The sequence below is a fragment of the Agelaius tricolor genome, unplaced genomic scaffold, assembly GCF_023055355.1.
Source record: "Agelaius tricolor isolate 1412-34295 unplaced genomic scaffold, bAgeTri1.0.p SCAF_3, whole genome shotgun sequence".
Taxonomy (NCBI): Eukaryota; Metazoa; Chordata; class Aves; order Passeriformes; family Icteridae; genus Agelaius; species Agelaius tricolor.
Window position 1 is genome coordinate 59,978,187 of NW_027269263.1, and position 14,936 is coordinate 59,993,122.

The window sequence follows — 14,936 nt, forward strand, 5'->3', positions numbered from 1 at the left end:
CTGTGAAGTAGACAGAGAAAAGAAAAGAAAAAAAAAAAAGGAATTGGAATGTATTCCCTGTTTGCAATAATGAAAGCTTTGCAATATTTACTATTTTGAATATTTGTACCACACAAGGGTCATGAAGTACTTGCCAGTCCATTACTAACTAGGGTGGATGATGAACAGCTACTTGGGACAAATATTTAAGTTGGCAGGACAAAACAAAGAGAAAAAAAACAAAAAAAAACCGAAAAAACAACCAACCAAAGTCTTTACATATTCTTGATTTCAGGCTAAAAGGGGCAGTGAGACACTCCAATTTGACCTCTTGCATACTGTCTCACCACCCACCTACCACTGGTTATTAAAATTCCCTTGGCTACTTCTGCAATAAACCATGACAAATACATTTAGTGGTAGATGTTTGCTTAAAATGCATCTTCCAGAAAGGCATTAAATATTGATATGAAGAATCTTTCCTTGGAATTTTAAAGGCATTAAATTTATTTGGCTTCAACTCATGCTTTTTGAAGTGTTTTTACCTGACAGGTTTGAGAACCTGTGGATAAAAGAGTTTCCCCAGCAACAGCACTCCTCATCTGTGATGACACCAGTCATTAGATTATTTATTTCTGTACCCCAGAACAACCAAAAAAGAGCTCAAATTCTGTGAGTTTGAGAGCATGTCTAAAACTCAGCTTCTCAGATGATGCACTCAGGTGTGTGAGAAGATGCTCTCTAAGCCAAGCAATCACCTGTAAAACATTTTCAGTCCTCAGAGAAGACACCTACAATATTTTTGTAATATCTGAGCCAATAATTTTTGTGTTAAATTACTGATATGTTCCACACATATGTAACAATATTCAGCCACAGCAAAAGAGTAAAAATCTGAGTTCAAACACTTATAATTTGCCTTCCAGGAGAGAAAGTGAACCATCAATCCATACATTATTTAGACAAAAAGTTGTCTCTAGCCATGTCACTGAAGCTGTACAAGCATTTCTAGTTCATTGTGTCAGATCAAGACTGCAAGAAGCTCAAGTCCTAGTGATCCCTCACTTTTTCTTTTTCTTGACAAAAAACTCTGTAATTTGCTTTCCTGAGGATCAGGGTCCCACTGAAGCCAATTTCATTCCAAAAAAGTCAGCTAAGATAATACTCCCCCTACCCTAATATTCTTCTCAACTCCATCCCTATCAACTTTCCCCCTGAAAAACTTCCAACAGATCTTCACTGACTCCTTTCTTGACTTTCCTTTTAGAAAGTAAAAAGAAACATAATTCTACAAGTAGATAAGTATTCCATGACACTCTTTATACTACTGTAATTCCTACTACTAAAAATAAATCTCTTTCCAACTTCTTAATAATCCCTCGGTTTCCATAATTTCCAAATTTTCTCCAATTTTATTTGCAGAATAATCACCTTCATTACATTTGCTCAACCTGTCCTCCAGATATATTTCCCCTACATTTATTTCCATAGATACATAGCCTTTCTCTACCTGTAATTATTAGCAAGGTAGAAATTGAATACAAGATTTTGATCATAACTTCTCTAAGATTTTTTTAACCCTGCACCTACAGTGCTTATTAAATATAACTGTATGAAAAAACCACATTTAAAAAAACCACTTGCTCCTTGAATATGGAAGATGCAAGATAATGAATGATAATTCCATTAAGGAATGCTAATGATTTTCCATTAAGGAACATTGCTACCAAGATGTGTTTATCTGCAGCTATCATTGCTCCCCTTTTCTTGAAAATGAACCATTCAATTTAAGAGCAACTGAAAGGTCAGTCAGCTGGGTTGCTGTTAAGAGAATCAGGAAGCTCAACACTCAGACCTCAACTTGCTTTTTACCACTTTTCAGTGACTAGTAAAAATCACCAAATCATGTCCCCTGACAAAAAACCCCAAACTAATTACAAGTATTTGTTTACTGCCTCACACAGCTATGATGCTGAGGAGCCTGCACACTTAATTGCAGCTACTGTGACTCATTACCTGAAATTCTTCAGGATTAAAGCACTAAGAGAGGCTCTTATGCAGACATATTTATTGTAGAGGGAACCTGATTGTCTGTCTAGATTTTTGTCAAATAATGAAAAAGATGGCAGGCATCTTCATATTTTCTCCTTAGTATTGTCCATTAAGGAAAATGAGAAATTAAGAATCAAAGTACATTGGCAGAAACCTTTGTACACGAGTCCTTCTCATTTCCTCTAGATCCACCAACACAAATACTTCAGTTCCACTGATGCCATGATCATGTTTAATTTCTCCCTCAAGTAGTGACGTTGTTTGAAAAAAACTTAGCACTACTGAACTTTTCTGGTTCAAAATTCAAAAACACAGAAAAAAACCCCTGTTATACCATTTGAATACGCAATTTAATTTCACATCTACTAAAAATGTTACATTGAAATAATAAAGGAAACAAAGTTTAAGTTATTTTTATATAAAACTCCAGGTTTTTGCCAACCAAACAGAAGTACACCCCTACAAACCTAAAATTTCTAGCAAAGATTGTATAAGCCTGACATGCTACCTGGCTCTAGAATCTACCATCCTCTTCCCTCCACTAGGACTTCAAGTTAAGGTTTTCATTCATGGCATGTTATTTAATTTTTAAAATAAACTTAAGAAAGTAGTTCCCAGAAGGAAGGAACATCTCCCTGTACTTAAGATAATACAGGTGCAATATGAACTGCAGAATACAGGATGGATCATGTAGCATAAAGGGAAAGGAGCCTTTTGACATATTGAAAACAGTTTTAAAAAACTTTCTTTTCCCTCTGTTAGCATATTTAAATATTTTAATTAGCATGGTGTAAAGATTTTACCAGCTTAGGAGTAAGAGAGACAAACAGGTTTGCAAACAATGAGCTCTGGAATTACATGGAAAACTTCTATTAAAAATCAGTGGGAAAAGAGATGCATCATCCACAGATTTTTTTTTTATCCCCAACAATAACTTCATAGGCTGGATGCACAGTTTTTTCTTTGAAACCAACTCATGTAGAAATCACTTTCCCTCTGAGTTTACTCAATGTGCAGAACTGCACAAGAGCAGGAGATGAGCTTTTAATTTTCCCAGAATATGATTCTGTTCTATCTCATATGCTCTTGACATTTAATTTCCAGTTCCTAAGCAGTAAACACTAGTTTGGAGTTTTACAAAGGCCAAGTGAATTTAAAAAGTACAGCAGCTCCTGACCTTTAACACATCTGTTGCTGTTAGGGAGGTTTCTCCTTTGTGTGGTTTTCTGCACCTCTGCAGATTTGAAATACATTTCTCCTGCCCACTACCCACAATCACAAATTACACTCTCTGTGTCAACATCTGAAACCAAGTCACTAAATCACGACGTGCTGGGATGGAATTGCTGCCCCCATCATCGACTGCTCGCTGCTATCAAAGCCTCTAACCGGATTAGTGGGAAAACAGCTGTATTACTCATCCATTTAAACCCTTGCAAACAGCAGGTTTTCTCCCTGCAACAAAGCACAGCACTTCAGATAAGGAACATGCAAATCCCAAAGGAAACTATGATGTATTAACCCCTGGCTGTCCTTTTACAATTAACAGTTCATTCAAGCTTTCTTTCCCTGGAAATAAATGCAGGAATGTCACTGTGATATTTTATGAAAAATCCCTTCACCAGGATTTCTTCTCCTGGGGAGATGAGAAGCCTCAGCTTCTCCATGTTTTGCTGCTTTGGAATGTGATTTGGAGAATTGTTTACTCAGCATGTGAATTATTTTAATTTAATGACCAATCACAGCCAGCTGTGTCAGACTCTGAGTCTGACACGGTTTTTTATTATCATTCTTGTTTTAGCCTTCTGTCTGTATCCTTTCTCTTTCTATTGTATAGTTTTAGTATAAAATTTCTTTTAATATAATATAATATAATATCATAAAATAATAAATCAGCCTTCTTAGAACTTGGAGTCAAATTCTCATCTCTCACCTCATCCTGGGGACCTCACAACACCACACAGGAACTACATTTATTCAGTAGAACTAATTTTTTTAGCACATCTACTTTAAGCTTTTTTTCTCTACGATTTCCTCATATACAAGGCACAGTTCATTAATCATCCTGTCACTTTTAAGAAGTGATTGACATGAGCTTAAATCCATGTCTTTCAGTTGTGGGTATGAATCATCATGCATATGGGCTTTGTGGGACAACATCTTGGCAGAGGTTAGCAGTGAAACAGCTCTCTAGTTAACTCAAAACCCCAGACCAAAGGCTCCATGGTTATTAAAGCTAACAAGCCATAAAACAACTGTCACATTTTAAGCCAAAAGATGCATGAGGGAAAGAAAAGTTGTGTTAGTTAGTGTTAGTGTTCGTGTAACCATATGCTAATGCTGTATTAACTTAAAATTTTCACCTAGCTTTTTGGACTTTTTGGTTAGCCTATGTCTTATACTGGAATGCTACAGGAGAAAATGTTCTTAAGCAAAAAACATGCAATATATTGAATAATTTTTCAAAAAATATTGAATAAATCTGCATGTATTTCACCTAGAACAAAATGTTTAAGTTGTTTTTTTGCCTGTAGAGTTTACTAAGAAAGTACTGGAGCTGGACTTTAGATAGCCCTACTCCATTACGGAATATTTTGTCAATCAAGATCGTAGAATTTGTCAATAAAATCGTAGAATCATTTATGTTGAAAAATCATTCATAAAGCATCTGAATATATGAAAACATAGGTTATATCAAAGTAATTATAATACTGAAAAGTTTTAATAAGAATAATTTTAAATTATAAGGGAACAACATCAAATAGCACTTTATGAAAGATTGAGAGATGCCATGTTCTATTATGCACATTTCTGAGATTGCTGCCCTCCACTGATGATGAAAACAACATGAGCAAAATGCCACTTTTGATTCTGCAATCAAATTCCTGATGTGAACCCCTAAAGTTCATTCAAAAGGAAAAAATGGCCCCTATATATTGTAAATAACAAATCCCTGAGGAAATATACTGTAGAAAATATTGAGGGTTTCTGGTCCTTTTTTTGACACAAATCCCAACCTTGAGGCCTCATTAGAATAATAGTGACCCTTAGCTAATAAAATACAGCCTAAGGAAGGCTTAGCATTAAGCTACACTCTTTCTGGTCATCTTGGAGCAAATGTAACAAAAGAGTTTGAAAATATGTGTAAATCAAGAGGTAGCAGGGGTCCAGATTTTCCATCAGTGAAAGCTGGCACAGCTCTGCTGAACATAGTAATCAATTTCCATCAGTTTAGATTACAAGCTTTTTTTTTTTTTTAATAAATTGGTGAGACTAAGAAGATTTCAACTCCCCAATGCCATTACAGAGAAGCTTATTTCCTTTAATAACAATAATTTTAAAAGATCAGGGTTTGTTTTTGTTTTTGTTTCACTGCAATTCAGAATTGCAAGGAAAATGGTCTTATCCACTATTAAAAACTTTAACAAATGAAATACCATTGAGAATAAACACTTATCTGCTCCTTGCAGAAAGTTCTAGCTAGACTGTCAGAAAACCATGAAGCAATAAGTAGTTTTAAAAAAGATTTCTTTCAGTTAGATTTCAGGTCTTTCTCCCTCAGGCTGGGTACAACAGGAACCTGCAAGTTGAAGATTATCTCCAAAATCATTCCAGTTACTCAACATTGAGGCTGTCTCTTGTTGTTAAGAATATGCCAGGGTTCTCATCTTAAATCCATAGAATCAAAAATCTACCACTGAATAGCTTAACAAAAAAAAAATTAAAAAGCTTTTCCCAAGGCTAGAACATGACATCCAAGGTATTCCAGGTATTCTCCTGAAAATGGAAAATTTACCATACCTTCTTCATAGATTCTTCCCTCTATTTTATTATTTACTATGAGAAAAAATATTTTGCCACCCATCAAGTGGCAAAGAACTGTAAAACTTCTCAGAAACATTTCTTGGGCAGGTCAGATATATGGCTCCACCTCTACTGTCATTATCCATCAAGCAACATGAGCAATCCAAATATCTTCTGTGTAGAAAATCTGGGAAGCAGCAATTATTTCAAGAGTATTTGCATTTAACAATCTAATGGGAGAGATTTCATACAGACATAAAACTATACTGGAAAGGAGAATTTGACTATGCAGCAGTTTATTTAAATTACTTTTGCCCTTCACTCAAATGTATATGCAATATCAAATCTAGGACATTTATTTTATAAGAAGACAAATACAATACATTTTAAGTCTCTTTGCAGCTTAACATTCAAGTATCTCCCATCTGGTGTTAAAAATAGTTTGCTTTTGGCTTTGTTGACAATGCAAATTTTGTGGAAAGAACAGATACTCACTGAAACTACATTCACAAAGTCATCATCAGACAAGGTCTCCAACATCTCAATGACCGACGTGCGGATCAGCTTCAATGTCAACCCACTGACACTCCCACTCCTAAAAAAATTCACAGTAGAAAAGTTGAATTCATCAACAAATATGTAAAGCATAAAAAAGAAAATACAGAGCAACCACCTAAGCATTAACATTTTCAACTTATTCCTGATTTTTCCAACTCATCATTAGTGTTATTAAACTATTTATAATTATTAAAGTAAGTCCAGAACTGGCATACAAAGTCCCAGTCCTGTGCCTCAGATGACATCATAAACCTACATCCTTTACTCATTTCCTTTTCACGAAATCTGAGTTTAACACCTTCAACCAATGCATTATCTAAACATTTTATACTCCTACACTCAGATTTACAGCTCTGGATTTCCAGAGACGCCAATGACAGCTTCTTTGATTCAAGGCAAAACCTAAGCTGAAGTGAAGAAATAATAAATGTTGATAAAACTCACTGCCAATATGAAAGCACTTCACCACGTGTGAAAGCATTAAATGCAAATTCTGTGCCTGAGAAGCTTTTCAGCATAAAGCAATCTGACACATCAGGTTCAATGCTCTCTTCAGTCCCTCAACTTTGCCTACACCACAGAAGCCTTGCTGAGGCAGACAGCAAGTTTTTTATGCATTTCTTTGCTTGCTTTCTAGCAATTTTTTATAGTAACTGAACCTGGCAATTTTTAAATCTGTATTGTAAAACACACAAAGTCCACATACATTCTTATCTGTCAGGTGCATTAAATCATTGCCACATCTATTGTAATGTTTCTAGTCATTTGTTTTTAGGTTTGTGCTTTAGAACAAAACTTGGCACACACATGAGAAATATTCACTTGATTGCTGCAGTAATTAATAAGTTGGAAACAGAAAAATATTGAAGTGATTTAAATAAACATTTCCTTGCCTACAGTTTAAATAACTTTCATGTTTAGTTCAGGCTTTTTGGAACTATTTTCTATTATGTATTTATTTTGCTCATACCAAGATCTTTGAAGCTTGCACACAAGACCCCTTTACTCCCTCTCTGTTTTTCAGCATACAGAGATTTGTTCAACGTATCAAGGTACTTTTACCCCACTAATGTCAATATTCAGACATTAAACACTTACGCATCCACTAAAATTAGCATGTCCTTGGGAGATGCTGCTCCTTGGATATACCTGAAAGAAATAAATGGCATGAATTACACAAATTTGCATAAACATTTTTTTTTGTGTGTGATGGAAGACACTCTAGGATCTCTAAACACAAAGCAGCTGAACCAAAGACATCCTCCTGTTGTAACTAGTACAAAACCCATGTCTTGTTTTTTAACCCATGTGTGTGTTATTTCCTCTCTTGCTGTGTCTCCAAGGTAAATCTAAGTCTAAACCACATTGGGGCAGGCTGGACATAGGATATACAATCAAAATTCACTGTTTTAAGGCAACTGAAAAACAGGAATGCTGTTTCATAGCTACAGATCTTGATGACAGATAAATTATTACTCAGTCCAGCTTAGGCAGAAATACTTAGTCCTTTAGAAAGAAAATATGTCTGACTAGATCCAAGTATCAATGTGCTTTATGTCTTGAGAGGGTAGCATTAAAAAAACATGAGAAGTAATTCCACCTCTCTCTCATCTTTTCCACATCTAGTGATTTTATTGCTGGTCTAAACCACTGAGGCATATTTTTAAATATTTGCAAAAATCTAGAAGAATTGTTCAGTCTAATATTCAGGATTATAATTGATTTTGACGCAAATCAGTTTTTAACTGTCTTACACCTACTTGATAGCTATCCTCCTATGAAAAGTCTATGTAATCCAATAGTAAAACAACTATAGTGGATATTGCATAACAAGGAGTATAATCTGAAAATTTTTTATTTAGAAAAACTAACAAGAAAAAGAAAATAATATCTAAAATAAGTACCATTACAAACATGCAGAAAAATATTTTTAGAGTAATATCTAGAGAGTAAGTGATGTAAATATATATATATCTACTAAACCTTTATAAAGAAAGCTTACCATGGTCTTCTGCGTACATCATACAGATCAATTTTGTTAGGAGTTCGACTTTTATCTACCCATGGGGAAGCTAAAAAGAAAAAAAATGTATGGAATAATATAAAACTTTATCTCAAGTATTTTAATTACAACAATGTAATGAATCAGTATTGCAGACTTTTCACTACATAAATATCAACATTTCATATGAATTAAAAAGAGTCTGTGTTTGTTTTATATGTTGTTGAAATACCTAGACATCCTTATGCACATTACCACATAACACAATGCAATAAAACTATGTATGTGTGTATGTAAATGTATGTAAATGCAATGTATATGTATATGTATATGTGTGTGTATGGCCAAGTGTGTTGAAGAAACAGGTACTGACTATAACTGACCACTGATTTCAATGGAACAAAAAACTCAACCAAAACGCTTCAGATAATGAAACAACTTTTTTAACAACAACTTATTTAATTAAAAAAAAAGTTAATTATTGCTGTATATAATAATGGTATCTCAGTTATGAGCTTAAATAATTGTTCACTGACTCAAGAGCTTTACCTAAAAATGTGTATTAGAAAAGGAACATGAAAATAGCATATTCTCTGAAAAAAAAAGAGATGTAAATATTTATGCCTCTGTAAAGAAAATGCTAAAAAATTATGACCTTTCTCAAGTGTTTAATCTAGGCTTTACCATAATTTTCATCAAGGGCAGGAATTATTTCCTTACTGGAAAGTAAAATGACCCTTTCAAAACCATGTGACAGCTTAACGAACACAAATAAAAATGTGAAAAGCTACAGGGAATGAGATAATGTTCCACAATTTGTTCTCTCACAGTATGCCAAAAGCCTTGGGGGTGCTATTTCCTGCCATCAATCATTTTCCTGTCTAGGAAATAAAGAAAGATATAGGCAGCTCCAGGATTCTTCCTGAAAAATAATATACCTAAGACAAAATGGGAGATTTATATCTTCACCCATGAATATAAAAGAAGCCATCAGCTTTGAGCAGCTGCCTATTTTTGATTTTACTAAATGAATCATTTCCTAAGAGACCAAACCATGATCTGGCCTATCACTTACTGGAACCTTTAAGCTGACTGTAGCCCACATTTAGCAGTAGATATTTAGCAGCAGACATTTAGCAGCCACAGAGAACACTGTGTATTGTTGCACACCAGAAGAACCACAAAATCTATACCAGTATTGTCCATGATTTCAGACTAGACCACCTAAGAGGACCTTTGGGACCTGACAGGATAAAAGTATTTGAAATTTTCAGAAAGGAGAGAATTTCATTTTTTGAGATGGATAAATGTTAAAATTCTAACTTAAGCATCATTATTTAGACATGCACAGGTTAAATTCACCAGTAATTTATGAGCCTACAAAGTTAGCACATGTTCAATGATGGATTTTTTTTTTTGTCTCTGTCCAGGCTATCCTTTCCATAGAAATTCCATCTGAAAATCCATCTTTCAGATATGTTCCCTGAGACTTGCAAAATCTTCATGGAATGTTTTCATTTCAGCCTATTTTATGAGTGGTTTAGGTAAAATAGCAAAAATAAATCAAAATACTGACCAAGGCTGCCATATCTTTGCCAAAACTTCCAGTCAATTCAGTGACATTCAGTAAAAAGGCTGTGCCCTACCAAATATGCTCCTTTTAATTGACACATACCTTGGACAGCCTTCATAAACAGGGAATTATCTCAATTTACGATCTGGATTTATTTCAAAACAGCAGAGAAAATTCAATTTACACTGGTAATGTTATTTTATTTCACAGTAAGCTTCCTAAGTGCATTCTTTAAAGCAAAAGGATGGTGGTTCAAAGAGAGTTTGAAGGCAGGAGCTGAAGAAGAGCATTTCTAACCTCATCCTCATGTAGTGCTGTGACAGCAAATGCTGACAGAGGTAGTCATTTAAAACTGAGCAAATGTTCTACAGGCAGAATGACAGAATGGCCCTTTAGCTTACATAAATTATCTACTGAAAACCATCACAGGAACATTTAGCTGGAATTCATCTGATATCACAATCTTCACGTCTTACTTTAAACTACAGGGTAATTTTTCTAAGTCTAAACTAACATTTACAGAAATATGGGTTAAGATTTCATTTTAGCTGTGCAGCAGAAGACCATGAGAAATAATTCAGCTGCTTTTCTCTGCAAAACTTGAGGGCTACAAATACATGTTAATGTAACACCACCTGAGAGGTAAGAACATCATATCTTTAAGGCCAACACCAGTTCTCTCAACAAAGCCCTTCAGAACCAGGGCCTTTAGACCAAACAGCATTTGGCAAATCTTTCAGAAACATGAAGAGGCAAAATTTATACTGACTTAAACACCTAATAGCAGAATCTGAAATGCCTGAAACTTTCCCTAGTATTTCTAAAAGCACCAAAAGATTGGATGACAGCACTTGAGGGATTTTTAACTGAGATTTTTAATCTCAACACATTTAAAAATTCATTTTCTTAGGTTTTGTTTTTTAAATATGGAGAGGATGCTCAAAACTTCTGGTTGAGACAGTAAAATGAAGGATGCAAAGATAATTTTTTCCAAACTGATCTACAGCAGAATTCCTTTGGTAAAACCTTGAGCTGCTAAAGCTGGACTCAGCTCTACCATAGCTTTTCAGTAATAGCCTGGATTGCAGTGAGGCCCAAACTGTCTCTTTTTGAATACATCTACATTATTAGCAGGTTAAAAAGAACAATGGAGAGGAAGCCATTCACGAGAACTAGGTTAAAAACTCTAATAACAGTACAATTACACACAAAGTAAAATGAGCAGAAGCCACTCAGCACACTACTTACAGCCTGTCTGCTCCTTCTGGAGATTGTGAATGAGATTGTGAATGGTAACACAGCTTTTGTTTGGGGTAGATAGACACACTGGTGAGCACAACAACTAAATTTGACTTTTTGCTCATTAGCATGGCTCTTGCAGTGCACACAGTCCTGGAATGATTGTCAGCAGCTTCAGGGAGATCTGGAGAAGGTCTTTAAAAATATTATTTATTACCATGCTGTTGAACCACTATTTCCTGTGTCACGGGTCAATAAGTTTTGTTTTCCTAATAAATATATTATTTTCTTTCCAGAAAAAAATATAACAAGCTTCTACATGCTTAAGTTTCAATGACTGCACAATTTATCACAGCATATTCATGGCTGCTGGGTCATACACTAATTAAGATATATAATGTATAATGAGAAAATTTGTTCTATTGATCTTTCTGATGTTTTCTACAACAATTTACAGAATCCAGTAGAAAGTGGCTGCAAGGCTCTGGCTCTGCACAACATAAATAAGGACTCAGCCCTTAGTATCTGAAATTTCATTCACAGCAAAGTGCTGAATTCCCTCTCCAACCTCAGGAATTAACATGACTAAATTACCCATTCCTCCTAGTCTCTATCTGGAATAACACTTTTAATTTTAGATGGCTTTGAATGGCCTGAAATGTATTCACTGGTTTTAGTAACATTTTGAGTATTTATGGATATTGTTGAAATTGTTTTTAGTAGGAAACTGAAATTCCCTTATAATGTTTGATCTCCAGTGATCAATTTTGACTTATTCTGGTTTAATATTTTTTAAACAACCTTTTTAAAACATGATAAATACTTTCCATGCAGAAATACGTAAGTACGCATTAATAATTATGCAGGAAATAATTAGAAGGGATGGAGACCAATGAAAGAGATATGCTGCTTTTTTGGTCCATATACAGAAAACACTATAAAGCCATTTGGGGAAACTGGCTTATATCTTACTGACAAAAGCTATTATGTGCTCTAAAATAAAAGCAAAATGAAAACCACAAAAAATATGATTCCAATTCCCCCTCAAAAACTTCAATTGATCAAGGATTTTGAGATTTACAGTTTTGTTTATATAACCTATTGTTTAATACATTTTTATAAGGTTGTTTGGAACCTGGTTAACCAATATCTTCAAGAAATCAGCCTCATCACAGTTCATTGTTGCATATGAGCATCTTTGAACTATGTCAGCACTGCACAGTTCTCTGGTGCATACATCAGGCTTTATTCATGTTCCCTTTTGATGATTTTCCTGTTTGGCATGTGGATAGATTTGATACTTTATAAATTATTCATTAAGTTTGATATCCCTCCCACTTCTGTTTGCATTGTTGAGATACAAGGACTGGATAAAATTCAAGCAAGAGCAAGCCATGTTTTTCTGTTATTTCTGCACTTTTAGAGTAGAAATCCTCAGGTTTGTTGGTTACAAGCAGAACCAATTAATGCACTATAGAGAGTGTCATAGGGTAGAGCCTAAATGAAAATATTTGTTAGGAAAGGAAGACCTGGCTACAACCTCCCATTCTGAATTCATGAGATGATTCCAGAGGCATAGGTGAGTGTCATGAGAGAAAATCTCCTGAAATTCTGCCCTGTTCTACTGGTTAGGTATGCATGTGCAAGGAACAGAGAGGCAGAGATGAATTGTTACAGCTTTACATCCCTTTACATTTTTAAGACATTTGAGAAAAAAAAGGCTAAAAGCTGATATTAAGATAAGTAACAAACACCAATTATCAAATCTCAGAGTGTATAATTTTATTTTGACTCAAGCTCCAAATTTTATCTTGCAATCTCTCAAATTAACATTCATGTGGATATTCAAAACAATCAAAACCATGGATTATTCAATTCCCTGAACCAGATTCAGCAAAGCCTTCCTCAGATGGAGCAAAGCTATAAGATACAGCATATACTTTGCTGATATTTCATAATTCTTTTAGTGAACTTCTGTGAAAAAACCTGATTTCAGATATGTGATAGCCTGGTCTATTTGAGAAATGTGATACTCCTCAATTTTCTACTCAGAAAGAAGTAATTTGAATTTCAGTGTAGCAGCACCACTTTTGTAGAATTCCTTAGCTGTTTCTCAGTAAAAGGTGAGACATGGTAACTAAACATAAGAAACAGCCATAACTTTAAAAGCCCCTGACATTAATAATCATAAAATTTTTTTCCTGAATAAAGTACTCAGGATATCTATGTAATAATGATGCCTTGGATTAATTCTGGTTGGTACCATCCTCCCAAGAGAGAGATTGTTACTGACCAGCTCTGTGCTACCACACCAGATGTTCAGTCAGGACTGAATGCAGCCATTCCCTTGTGATTTTATTTTCTTAGTGACTGAAATTGCCAAGACCTTAAAACGTGTTCAGGTAAAATCTATCTAAGTTATACAGGTCTGTGCAATATCTTCTGCAACAATACAGAAAAGAGAGGATAATAATTGTGGGGTTTTTAGAGTGTATTACCCAGGTGATAATGGGTCATTATGTTATGGGCAATACTGCACTCAGTTTTATCAAAAATCAATTAAGCAAAGATTTGATATGGGAATAGTCCATACACAACGAAATCTACTGATTTTTGATCCCTATGTACTGAAACACCCAAGAGCTATTAGAATGTGCAATACATGCTGCAGGCTCCCACTTCATATTAACCTCTTTCTGTTATCTTATTTCAGAGGCAAACATTTCTCTTTCTGCATGTATAAACTGAATTTCATCCTAAATGTGTTGTTTGCATTAGTTTCACCTGGACTAGCGACCATGTCCCAAAGAGGGCTGGAGTATCACAACTTGAAAAGAAGAAGAAGAAGCAACAAGCTGTTTTGTTGGCTGTGCAGTGGTTTCCTTTTTTCTCCTATAAAAGTAAATCCTGGAGATTTAAATCTCCAGATTTAAATCTCCATAAAGACACAAAGATGGCATGAATTTCAGCATGAAGGCATGGTGACCTGCAGTATGTAATTTCATTAACTCCCTAGAAATAGCAGGTTATCCTGTAACTCGGTGGATCTGCCTGTGTAACTGCAAAATTCAGCACATCAGTTTTGAAAAATGAGCCATAACTGAACTCACTGTAAGATTTTTCATATCATGAAACAAGGTTGTAGTGAAGTGGGTGTCAATCTCTTCTCTCAAGTAACAAGGGACCAGGATGAAACAGCCTCAAGTTGTGCCAGGGGAGATTTAGATGGGATATTAGCAAAAATTTCTTGCCAGAAAGGGTTGTGAAGCATTGATACATGCAGTGCAGGGCAGTGGCAGTCATCATCCCTAGAAGTTAAAAGACAATGTGTGGACGTGGCATTTGAGGACACAGTTTAGTGTGGTGGTGCTGTGCTGTGCTGATGGTTACACTTGATGATCTTAAAGGCATTTTACACCAAAAATTCTATGAGGAGTGTGGTTAGATCCAAATCATGTCAGTTCCTGTTCCTCCCTCCCAGATTTCAAAGGAAAAAAAGGAAAAAAAAAAAGTGAACAACACTCAAAGAGGCTTATTTCTATGAAAAAGCAGAAGTATCTGCCTTACACACACTAATTGCACTAATTGATAATTTATAAGCTGCATTACCAGGAAAGTGTTTGTGGTTTTACTTTGTTTGTCTACTTTAAAGGCTCCTTTAAATGTTGAGCTGTTAACAGGAACTAACAGCTATAAAATATAAAACCTTTTGCAAAAAAAAAAAAAAAG

General features: G+C 34.9%; 1 protein-coding gene across 3 annotated transcripts in view; it reads right to left on the bottom strand.

The window, feature by feature from the left end:
- CACNA2D1 (calcium voltage-gated channel auxiliary subunit alpha2delta 1) overlaps positions 1 to 14,936 on the bottom strand; it is a 367,656-nt gene that overhangs the window by 90,965 nt on the left and 261,755 nt on the right. For all 3 annotated transcript variants that reach the window (XM_071424021.1, XM_071424020.1, XM_071424022.1), the window contains exons 8-10: positions 8,396 to 8,465; positions 7,492 to 7,542; positions 6,331 to 6,430 (exon numbers count right to left, since the gene is read on the bottom strand). In XM_071424021.1, coding sequence (XP_071280122.1) covers positions 6,331 to 6,430; positions 7,492 to 7,542; positions 8,396 to 8,465 — 221 coding nt within the window. The remainder of the gene's footprint in view (positions 1 to 6,330; positions 6,431 to 7,491; positions 7,543 to 8,395; positions 8,466 to 14,936) is intronic.